This window comes from Orbicella franksi, chromosome 4, assembly GCF_964199315.1.
Source record: "Orbicella franksi chromosome 4, jaOrbFran1.1, whole genome shotgun sequence".
In the NCBI taxonomy this organism is placed as follows: domain Eukaryota; kingdom Metazoa; phylum Cnidaria; class Anthozoa; order Scleractinia; family Merulinidae; genus Orbicella; species Orbicella franksi.
In genome coordinates this window covers 19,085,406-19,097,563 of record NC_138148.1, presented here as the reverse complement: position 1 = coordinate 19,097,563, position 12,158 = coordinate 19,085,406, and the positions used below count along the sequence as shown (strand labels likewise).

General features: G+C 38.3%; 1 protein-coding gene across 1 annotated transcript; it reads right to left on the bottom strand.

Annotated features, from left to right (window-relative positions):
• Positions 1-1,127: 1,127 nt before the first annotated feature.
• Positions 1,128-11,677, bottom strand: LOC145484492 (uncharacterized). Its single transcript, XM_081463104.1, has 10 exons — positions 11,668-11,677; positions 11,172-11,216; positions 9,162-9,229; positions 8,456-8,521; positions 7,544-7,793; positions 6,921-7,074; positions 6,187-6,407; positions 5,144-5,197; positions 2,524-2,796; positions 1,128-1,933 (listed from the first exon to the last, which is right to left on the bottom strand). Exons 1-10 carry the CDS (start codon positions 11,675-11,677, stop codon positions 1,641-1,643), a joined length of 1,434 nt encoding a protein of 477 aa, XP_081319230.1. The 3' UTR covers positions 1,128-1,640.
• Positions 11,678-12,158: the final 481 nt, after the last annotated feature.

Sequence of the window (12,158 nt, the reverse complement as noted above, 5' to 3'; positions counted from 1 at the left end):
TTACATGAGCATTCTAGTCCAATTTTCAAACACTTGAATATTGTTAAACTGCCTGACCTTGTCTTTCTTTATATTGCAGTCTTTATGTATAAATTTCACAATTGACGTCTACCATCTGTATTTGATGCTTTTTTCACTCAAGTTAGTAAAAGGCATAACCATAATACAAGAGGTGCTTCGAATATGTTCTATACTTTACCTAAAGTAAGAACAAATTATGGAGTATTCAACGTAAGATTTAAGGGCCCCAAAGCATGGAACTCAATTAGTGAAAATTTGAAAACCCTCTCTATTTCAAACTTCAAAGAATCAGTAAAAAGCGATCTAGTCAAAGATTATTAGTTACTTATGTTCTTCACAGCAGTTGTGTTGTTTTGGAATTTACCTGTAAATTAGTCTTTTGATCTGAAGTATACATGAAATAATTCATATTTGAACTGCGGTTGTAGATGAGAATGAAGAATGATCATCGCAGTAAATTTTCCAATTTAAGCAATTGGAAAGAAGAAGCCTGAAAAAATCAGGGCTTCAACGGGATTCGAACCCGTGACCTCTGCGTGACCTCAGTTGGTAGAGCATCGCACCGGTATCGCGAAGGTCACGGGTTCGAATCCCGTTGAAGCCCTGATTTTTTCAGGCTTCTTCTTTCCAATTGTTTAAATTGGAAAATTTACTGAGATGATCGCTCTTCGCTTTCAATTAGTCTTTTGTTAATTTCTGTCACCTTTCCAAGTCTTTCTTTTATAGTTTAATATATGGCTGTTATTAGTTGCCATAGCTATTGTGTGCTCTTCTTATATTAATGTTTTGTATTCATATATAAATTTAACTATTTTAAACTTCCTTCATAGCATAGAAATAGCGTTTTTCCTTTTCTTCTTTTCTTCTTGCGTGTGAATTTAATTTTATTTACATTTTCTTGCTGACCTGTATTTTATTTCTATTTAATGCTGATGTTAACTGGCTGGCTGGCTCCGCTAGCCCCTATGATTATTCTAGGCAGCTAGTACTCTAATTTCGTTTTGATATTTTCATTCAACATTGTAATTTTTTTTAGCAAGAGTGAGTACAAATAAAGATTGATTGATTGATTGATTGATTGATTGGGATTATACAGTTTTGACGCGCGTCACGTGATTCGTTCTGGTCCAATAGAAGACTGCATTTAAGTTTAGGGCAAGAGAAGATGATTGCCAATGAATGTTTGAGTTGGTAGTTAATGAGTTCCTTAGTCATAAAATATATAAGTTTGTTTCCCCATTTCAAATCACGTGATCTTTTCAAGATAATTTTTTTCTTTTATTTCGTGGGAAGCCGTTCTATCAAGTACCATCACTCTGATTAACCGCTGTTTTTGTTGGCTGTTTATTTTAACACCGTTGCTCGTATTAGGTGTTTGATTTAACCTTCGGACGTACAAGGTTAGTGGCCGGGAAAAGGGTGGCTAATATTTGCCTGCCCCTCTAGATTTTTTTCATAAAGTTTGCAATATGGTTTTATCCCCATGACAGTTGAACGCTTGTTGTTGCTGTTGTTGTTGTCGTTGTTGTTGTTGTTGTTGTTGTTGCTGTTATCGCTGTTTTTGTTGTCTTTGTGGACGACCCAGAGGATTATATCAAGTCAAAGCTGTAAAATGTATCTTAGTTCATAATTCCTTCCTCTGACTTGTGTCCCAGACACTTGCTCTTCTTTAAAATCTGACTGATCTTACGAATACCCTGCGGGCATCTCATCTGCTTATCTTGCTGACCCTCGGCTGTACATTCCACGTTTCTGGGCCAGTCACAAACCTTATTAACAGGGCTGAAATAGAGTCCCTCGGGACAATGTTTCCAGTACGTTATACCATTAGCGCAGTGGTAGAAGCTGTTACAATCTTTTGGATCAGAGTAATATCCAGATGGTTTTTCATTGCAGAATGTCATGTCCCCTTCTGAAAGCAAAACGTATTTTGACATGTGTAATGTTTCTATAAACTTCAGAACACATGCTAGTTTTCATAACTGACTAAAGCTGATTACCTTATGTGGTTTTGTATCCTTTGAACTTACTGCTGGAAGGATTTATGCGAATTTAAAATCTTCTTTTCGTTTTCCCCCAACTCTTGCACATTATCATCAATTTACTAGTACGTGTACTCTCCAAAAAAAAAAAGCCAATCACAAAAACGGATTCATGACAGACATAGAGCCGGTTTTGAACTTCCATCACAAAGAGGAAGGACTTAAGAGTTAAGAATTTGCTAGCAAAACAAAACGGATCGGATTTCGTGTAACAACTTATCATGATTGTTTTGTTTTTCTTGTGGTTGCACGTAATAGAGACATTACGTTTAATCGATATTAGGTCAAACATTGTTTGCCCGTTTCGAAACTGAATCAATTATGTTTGAAAAACAAGATGTTAAACAATAAATGCAAAATTTTGAATGAACATGAACATGTTGTACTAATTTAGAAGTGGCACACGGAGTTTATGCAAGCTTTTTTATTCCTTTACAACCGGTCTTATTACTGGGCTTACCTCCAGGAGGCTTGGAAGAGGGAGCTGTCGAAGAAGAAGCGGGACTTGTGCTGCTCAGTGTTGTAGAGGGTACAGGGCTTGTTGGGGGCGTACTGCCACCTGTGGATGTGCTGCCTCCTGAGGTAGGCTGGGTTGTTGGTGGGACTGTGCTCCCTGATGGAGTGCTGCTGTCTGTAGGTGATGTTGTCTGGGCACTTCCCGTTGAGCTTGGAGTTGGTGTTGTCTGGGAAGCCCCTGTTGAGCTTGGAGCTGGCGCACTAGTTGGACCAACAGCTATAAATTTATCGTTTGAAAATTGAAACAAGTGAAAATAAAATATATAAAAAGAAAGAGAGAAAGAAATGAAGCACCTCTTCACAACAAGCTAGTGGTGAATCCCATCGTATCTAGTTTCCTCAATATTGGGGCTAGGACTGTTCTGCTGCTTCTAAAGGCACTCAAACTTTCCTCAGGAAAATACACAGAAGAGGGGTGTAGGCGCCTTAACCTAGATCGTATTCGCGGGGCTGAGTAAAAAGAGAGCAACGAAAGGAAGAAGAGGAGAAAGGTCCTAACGGGACAAAGAAAGAAGAAAGAAGACAAGAACCAGCAAGCAGAGGGTGTTACCTATGCTGCTGGAGCATTTTAAGACACCTGCTTTGCTCAGAGATTGAACAGAGGCTTTTGAAACCCAAGTGCAACTTTTAGATGCATTTTCCCGTCAAACTGCATTTTGATAGAATTCCAAGAAGCTCAACATGTGTAGTTCAAAAACTATTCAAGATAATTTCATGCAATTTTCTGTAGAAAATCTTGAATGGTGCTTCTGTGCAATAAACCTAAAACAAAGTACAAAGGTAAATTGACCATTCCATGGCAGGCATATTTTTTTCTAGAAAGGGCCCATTATTTGTTTACGTGAAAGTTTTTTTATTTATTTGGCATGGTTAAAATCATGCTATATAGAATGTTTTAGGTTCATTGCCCAGATCTATCTATGCATAAGATATCCTGAAAATTTCAGGACCACAGGAGTTTTCGTTATAAAGTTATTGCTGTTGGCGTGATGCCTGTAAAATGAGGGTCTAGTGGGCGTGCTCCTGTTGCTATGGTAACAGATGGTGTCAACAACAGTGCCAAACAATTTCTCTCAGTGAGTGTTAATTATTACTGGAGGGACTAATGAAAATGTTTCAAATAATGTTTAAACTTTCCAGTTTTAAGGGCCCATTAACCGATTCATGCGCGCGCTCGCTCACGTTGCTAAGGAGGTGAAATTTAACTTCCGGTCACTTACGTCAGCCTGAGCACGGAAAATAAAAACAACTCAAAAACTTGCAAATTCGCATACATTTTAGATGTTTTTCGTTGTGTTTCGCAAATTGCAAAGTAAAAAAAGTATAAGCAAAGACAAAATAAGAGAAAGACGGAAAAACAAGAGCAATAGAAAGAGAAAAACTAACTCCGTGTGGCTTTGTTTGATCTTACCGAAGTGCGCTGGTAGTGTAAATTGCGCACGCGCTGATAGGGTAACTTCCAATAGATATCGGGCGCACTTACGGTTTCTTTAAATGCTAAAGGAAACGCGGTTTTTCATTAAATCCAGCCTTTTTTGACGAATTTCGATTAAAGCCAACGTTGGCAACATAGCTATGCATTCCTTTTTCGAAATCATACTTTTTTCAGAAAATTACGAATTTTTCAATATTTTGAAACGCTCTCAAAATCTGACCTTTTAGAAATGAAACAAAATCGATGCATAGCGTAATGAAGATTTAAACTAAAATATTAAATCAATGAAAAAAATACCGAGAAAGCAATTTGCCTGAGAGCCTTTGCATTTTTTCTGTATTAGTCACATGACCATGGGCGTGGCCTGATGACGTCATCACTAGTGTTACTGGTCATGAAAAAGTTGAAACACATGAAATAACTCTGAACTAACTAAAAATGAGGAGGTCAGATGAGACTAAATTTTCCTTAGCAACGGCTCGAAAAGATCGGTTAATGGGCCCTTAAAGGTAAGCCTAAGGTATCATACCACCTTAATTAAGTCTAAGTTTCCTCACGGATGAAAACAAAAGCTTTCAAAATCTGAGGGACGTCTAAGACCTCTTGTACGGTCTTTTACTTTTCAGATTTCTTTTTCTCTTTTTCTGATACCAAGAGCATGATGTAAAAGCGTGCAAACTGCAGTTCTAGAGTCGCAAATAAACACTGTTACGCCTTGCTGGTTGTTTCTCCCGGAGTTAGAAAGGATTGAAATGGATCGGGTTTTTTGGAATGTCCACCCAGCTAGTCCTCAAAACCCTTTCCATCAGTGTCAGACCTTGTGTTGCTATGACATTTGTTTAACGTGTGGAGTTGCGATGGTGTAATGGTTGATGCGCCGGACTCCGTATCGAGTGGTCCGTTGCTTGAGTCCTGGCCTAAGTCATGATGTTGTACTCTTGTGCAAGACACTTTACCTCACTGTGCCTCTCTCGGCCCAGGTACATAAATGAGTACCAGCGAATTTATTGCTGAAGGGGGGAGTAGGAAGGAAGGAGGAGGGGAGGAGGAGGGGAGGAGGAAGGCGCGACGCAGACTTGACCCTTATTGACTGACAGCTTATATTAACGGCATTGCCTCTGTCACTCACGTTGCTCGGATTTTCCTGCTTGTCCATAGCATTTGAGGCTCTCTGGATTACTGTCTGCAACAGAGAAAACGATAAAAATACTAAGCGTTAAAAAGTAATGATACTTGAGGCAGGTAAAGGTGTTAAAATTAACCGACGTAGATACGGCTGCCAATTAACCTTTATCAGTCAACTAGCTCAGGAGCTAGAGGCTCCACTTGCCCTCTCACGCAAAACAACAGTTTCATTAAATGCTTATTACCTCTCTCATCAGTGAGCAATTTTACGTACCCATGCGCGTTATACGCAAGAACCCACAAGAGTTCACTAGAATGTTTAAAGGTGCACCTCCTGAAGGTGTACCTAGATCGAAAAGTACTTTGCACAGTTAAACTGTTCTCATTTGTATGACAATATAATGCAAAATCAGTATAAGGGGCAATTTCGCCCGCGGCGGGCATTTTTGTAGTTTCTGCCCGAAATTACCTTCAAATAGAAGGGAACTGATTCTGAAAGTTTATTAAGGTACCAAAACACCAAATAGATCTCAAAATGATGGCAAATGAGCAAAGAATAGCGCAAAAATTAACGAAGTTAAAAGATTGACGCGAATTACTAACGACGAACTGTATGAAATTAAAGTTATACATTTTTTATTTATTTATTTATTTGTTTATTTATTTGTTTATTTATTTATTTATTTATTTATTGAAAGTGACACATCTTAAACAAATTACACGTATCACAAATTACAAATTTAGGATTTCACCAACCCAACGGAAGAGGCCGCTTAATAAGTACAACCCTACTATTCAGCTTCACAAACCAATGCTTATGCGCCTCTTTAAGTCAAGGCATTTCACTTAAAACTTAATCTTTGAAAAATGAAAACATGCATTTATTGTTTTCTTGAAGCATCTAATGCGTTCTTAATTCCACAACCCCATTACTGCCACTTCTCGACAAAGCCAGGAGCTGCCCTTCATCTTACCGGAGCCTGTATTGTAACAAAGATTGAAAGTTTCTTCTTCCCATGGGATAATTCTCTTCCCCCAAAGATCTACCTGGTTTAAATCCGGAGTACTGTATATCAGTGGGAATGTTCTCATCATTCTTTATCCCCGGTAGGGTGGCCTGCAGTTGCTCGCCGCTTATGCTTGTGATCCTGAATTTCTTTGGGAATTTTATCTCTCCCAATCCATCGATGTTAAAATAGTTGTCATCTGTTCTTTTCATACAAACCCACTTGTTATTGTGTTCGATCTCCATACCCACTGTTACCACGCTGTTAAACAAGCAACAGAAACAACTTCATCGTCATCTTCTACTCTTGAATTTTATGCATTTTTATTTGAAAATTTAAACCTCGATAGCAGGGCAATTTCAATATATTAGCATTCTAACCTCCAAGGCTTACGGGAATAAAACAAAAGAAGTTAATTATTCATTCCTAATTCTTGATGCAATCTCTTTTGTATTATTTCCCTAAGCCTCGGAGTCAAGTTAGAATTTTAATATATCGAAATTGGCTATCTTCGTTTCACGTAAGAAAATATAGAAAAAGTTAGCTAAAGTTTTTGCACTTCCTATTAGGTTATGAAAAGAAAGTCATTCATTGCGAAATCAAAGTATGAGGCCAACAGATCTAAGAAATGTCCATTTTGAATTCCTTGTTCGATTCTGCTTTTAAAAAATATCTAGTGTAAAACTTAACTCTCGTCATATTTAGCACGCCTTTTGTACACTGTTCCCGAAAGTGTGTGCCAGTGTTTTTAATAGAAAGGAATGTGGTACTCACTTGGAGTTCCTAGCTTGTAATTTCATTGACCAGGGGTTACTTCCTGTAAAACGGAACTGGATTTTCCCATCTTTGCCAGGTACGGTAGGACACTCGACTGCTTTGAATGAGGTCTTGTACTTACCATAGCCTTCGATGTAAAGATCAAAACCGGCTGCGAGGATTGATACAAGATGACAACAAATATAAAAAGTCAAGCACGCCAATTGTTACATAAGATGATGTGAATAGTAAGTGTATTGTTATAATGGAATAACTGCAATACGTTTCTTGGTTGTTATTTCTCAACTGACAAAAGGTCATTATTTGAAAAACGTTAGTAATATCGACGTTTTCAACTTAAGATTATAACCTCCTATTTAAAAAGATACCATGCACTCAGTTAAATTTTGTACTCACGAGAAAATAATTGTGCTCTATACTAGTGCAGTATTTTTCAACAAAGGCCATCATAAATTCAAGTTTGGCATGTACTCTTATAGATATGCTAATGTTATTGCCCATTTGCATTTAAAGTTATAGAGACCAGCAATGTCTTATCAACTGCTGTAAAGTCGTGCATATGGTGGTAATAAACTGGTATGCCTTTCACTAGTTTGCAACCATTACCACAGTCAACCCACCCTGTTTACATCCTCCACACAAGTCACCAACATAGGCCTTGTAGGTGCCTTTCATGGGGGTGGGCCCCCCAGTAGAGGGGCTCGTTTGTTCTCCATTTGCCGTGATTTCAATGCACATGCCACACCCAAGTGACTTCTGGTAGTCATCCTTTCCAGCTGCAACCATGATCCAATCAGGCTGTTTGTTCAGTGGTGACGGTGGATCTAATGCGCATGCTCCACCTCCTGGATAATCTCCGTAGTAGGTGCTCTAATTGAAAGAGGGAATGATTTTTCATTTATTTATATCTTCAATTGCAGGGAAATTCAAGTTAGATCCTTAAGACGTTACATGGCACATCAACAGAGATCTTATTTTCATCTTTTTTTTTTTTTTTTGATGTTCAGAGTTTTAGGAAAAGAAACTTTACCTTATGTGTGCAGTATAAAATATGTAGAAAGAGAATATTAATTGCCAAGGACGAGGAAGAGTTCCCCATTTACTAACTATCGTAATTCGAAGTTCTTCAACAATGTGGCTGCCTGGGGATTTTTTTTTTTGTCAAATAAATTACAATATTTAGAGAGGAAGCCACATCAGCCTTAGCTGGTTTTCATGCTGGTCCTCCATCCTGGTCAAATTGGAATTTGGAGATGTTGGTTTAAGTGGAAGGAGAAAAACCAGAGCACTCAGAGAAAGACCCTCGGAGCAAGGCGAGAACCACAACAAACTCAGCCCACACATGGCCCCGGGCCGGAATCGAACCCGGGCTACATTCATGGGAAGCGAGCACTCTCACCACTGCACCATCCCTGCTCCCCTCACCCCCTACCCCCCCCCCCCCCCATGATTCTCCTCATGACTTTTTTTCCCTTTATTGTATCTCTAGTTAATAATCACATTTCTCCCTAATTCAACCAAAGAGTTCTTACATCTCCTTTCGTCACTTGGGAATATCGATTCCATATCGCTTTTACATTCTCCATGCTTGTTTCTGCCTAATAAAGAAACAACTGCAGCTAGTGAATGGTTTAAAGCAACTGAAGATAAAATGACCAAGAATAAAATAACTGAAGGCAATAAAGGATCTTCCATCTCAGCATGGTACCAAATGATGGCAAAAACTTCACCACTAGGCTTAAGGCTTCTTTTGCTCGTTGCAAAAGATATCTCCAAAGAAGATTTCAACTAAGAAATGTTTATGTGAAGAACTGCTACCATTATCTCTTTGTGTATACAATCATAGTCCCCTCTACTAACTATGACGCAATTAAATATCAGTCGCAGTTAACATCTATGATGGTGAAGTCTGCATATGAGCCAGTGGCTCATCAGGCCGGCGGATATATCCGGTTTCTGTAGCATGGAGCCACTAGGAATATTTATACTCCTCCCTTGATGGGATCCTAGTCCATCGCAGGGTTACCCCCAGCATTAAATTCGCCCGGTACCCACATATACATCCAGGTGGAGAGAGGGATTGTGAGAGTAAAGTGTCTTGCCCAAGAACACAACACAATGTCCTCGGCCACTGAAGGCTCGAACCCGGACCGCTCGATCTGGAAACGATCGCACTAACCATGAGGCCACCGCGCCTCCACAATTTCTATTATACTAATTATTTAAATTAACTCTTACCTGACTGTATGTAACATTGAAAAAAAGAAGAAAGCTTATAAGCAAAGAAAGTTGTAGAAAATTCATTCCTGAAAAGAAGGAGAGAGTTTGTTAAGATAAGCATTGTACCATTGGCTGCGTTTACCAAAACCAAAAACACTGAAGAGCCTTATGCAAAGTTGATTTCCAGGAGATTTTCGAAGTTCTAAAAGTCCGTAATGGAAAGTGATGGAAAGTGTTCTGAGCCACCTCACCTTAATACCGATTACCAAGCAAAAATAACCACCCTTCAGTCACAGAACAATAGAAACTCAAAATGACTAAATGAGTTAAGAAGAAAAATATGAGGAAATATAATTGGAGGTTGAGTTAGGGCTACCGACCAGTTGAACTAGCTTGAAGAGCGCAGCTTAGTTTGGTGTCTTTGGTGCGGTAGCCGTAATGTTGAAATATCCCGCGGGGGGCGGGGGCGGGAAGCAGAAAGTTTCTCCCGAGAGAAAAGTCGGAGATACAAGTCGGAAAATGTGAATCAAGCACCTAATTAAATCCCTTAAATACCAACCAGGGTGTTGTTTCTTTAAAAGTACCGCGGACTGTCAGCACTATTTATTATTTCTTCTAGTGCAACCCTAAAAGACACCTTGATGGATAAAAGTAGAGGCGGTTCGTCTAGAACACCCCTAAATGAAACGACGAGCATCCTCGACATGAGTAATCTTTACAGTGTTGTACACAACTTAAGGAGCTGTGAAAACAAAGCTTGAAAAAACAAATCAATCAGTCAATCAATCAATCAATCAATCAATCAATCAATCAATCAATCAAGCGGGCTTGAACATTCCGTTCCGTTCAAGCCAGAATTTTTTCAGGCGGCTGTCAGGCTTTATTTCCACAGGTGCTTACGTTAACGTTTTGTACAACACTGAGATGATCATTAGTGTCTTCACATCTTTCACTGCAGTCAATATATGATATTTCATATATTCATTTGCAATATTAACCCAAGAAGTCGACGGTTGCGTTGGAAAAGTAGTACTAGTAACAATTGCAGTTAAGGAAACATCAGCAACCCGATAAAATGATAACTTTCCTAATGACACTTGCCGATCACTTTTGGCAAACGAACTCGTTCATTTGCCATAATTCGCGGTGGAGATCTGTCGTTCTGGAAGGTTGGAAGAATTTTAGATCCGGAATATCTGCCCAGTTTACTTCAGTGTCCATGTATTCTGTTGCTTAGCTCCAATAAGAAGGTAAACGATTTTAGTCTCGAGTTCTTGCATTAATATCATTGCATAGAATGTGTAACTTACTTACTTACTTCATTTTGGGATTCTGACCAATTTAATAGACGCGGAATTGAAAAAGATTAAGAAATAAAAGTATCAACGATTCTTGTCTAACACCTAACAGTCTTATCAAGTAAACTATGCGAGATTTCATCGCCTCACCTTACAGTACGTTTCCCCTTGGCTGTACTATGCTTTAAGCCTTGTGAGACAATTAATTTGTCATCTACATTTCACCATAGTTTCATTTACATTTCATTTCACCTGCATTAGGATTCATAGTAAAACAGGTGAGCCAATGGAGCTGACATCGAGGGCTGTACTACCGACAATGAAATGAACGGGTCGTCTTTAAATCGCATCAGCGCACCGGCCAAGCGACTAAAATTCATATTACGATTCAATGAACAAGCTCGAAAGATGTTACTAAAATGAAAACGGGAATTGGTGAATGCCAACTTGAAAATTATTGAGATTAATTGTTGTTAGTGCGGAATAAATTTTTTTCATCGGTGATCAGTCCAAACTTTTTAAAATGTTCTAGGCCAAAATATGTAAGAGGGAGGAGCTTTGTTGATGATAGGAAAGAAACGAAAGCCGAGAAAGCCTGTCTTGTCTCATTATTTTACTACCTGAAGCCGTAAGCAGGTAACGTAAAGAGCTTCACAGTTATTAATTGGCAATCTTGATCTTAGAGCTCTCCATTCTTATGGTCAAAAATCGAGACCTGATCGAGACGCACCTCCGTCGCTCGTTCGGTCACTGCTGACCAAAAACGCGTGGGAGTCTGGAAACAAGATTAAGGTATGAGGATCTCAAATCTCAATGGGATTAACCGTTACATGTAAAACGGATAAAAAATTTAGCCGTTAGACGTAAAACATGGGAAATTTTATCGGTTAACTGTAACAAATGTTAACCGTAAAAAAAAAAAAAAAAATTAGCCGAAAAACTTTCTCCACATCTCTAGATCTTGTCAAGAATTTTTTGTCTCATCCTGTGGTTTGGTGTTGTAGCTTACTATATTAGTCTAAAATTCTTATAATAGCAAGCTGAGTAAGTAAGTAACAACTTTAGTTTTCGAGGGTAGCACATGACAGTAAAAACTGATAAACCAGTTGCCCTCAATCTAAATGACAAATGAATAACACTAAGACAAATATAGCAAATTAAAAAATTAAAAATACTAGAAAATAAGAAAAAGTAGTACTTAAGAATTTTAATAATACTTTTAATACCTTTTCCCATGCCGGAATGGTCCTAAGGCCTTGAATATTATTTTTACAGTAATCAAAATAAATTTTAATTTTTTGAAACAATGATTAATTAATTTCCAAGATTTCTGTTAACCATAAGATAAATAAATGAACCGTTAGCCGTGAATTAAAGAAGCCAAATTATTAACTGGTAGCCGTAAAAGCTATAGCTACCTCTTGATTGGGACCCCTCAGGTATTGCGGTAAGTATAAGCAGAGTTGGTTCTGTCACATAATCGTTAACCTAGAAGACTCCAGACAGCTAGACTCGATGAATAGAAGGATTACATCTAAGATTCACACTGACTGCTAAGAAAAAGGACTTACAAAGATTTGGTTACAGTTTTAAAACTTTAATCTGAATGAACATTTCATAAACCAAGTTTTTCGCGAACTTTGACTGGTTCTTACTTATGATCTATTGCAAGACAGAATTATAAATGAAGTCATTAAGATTTTTTTTGTTTTATATA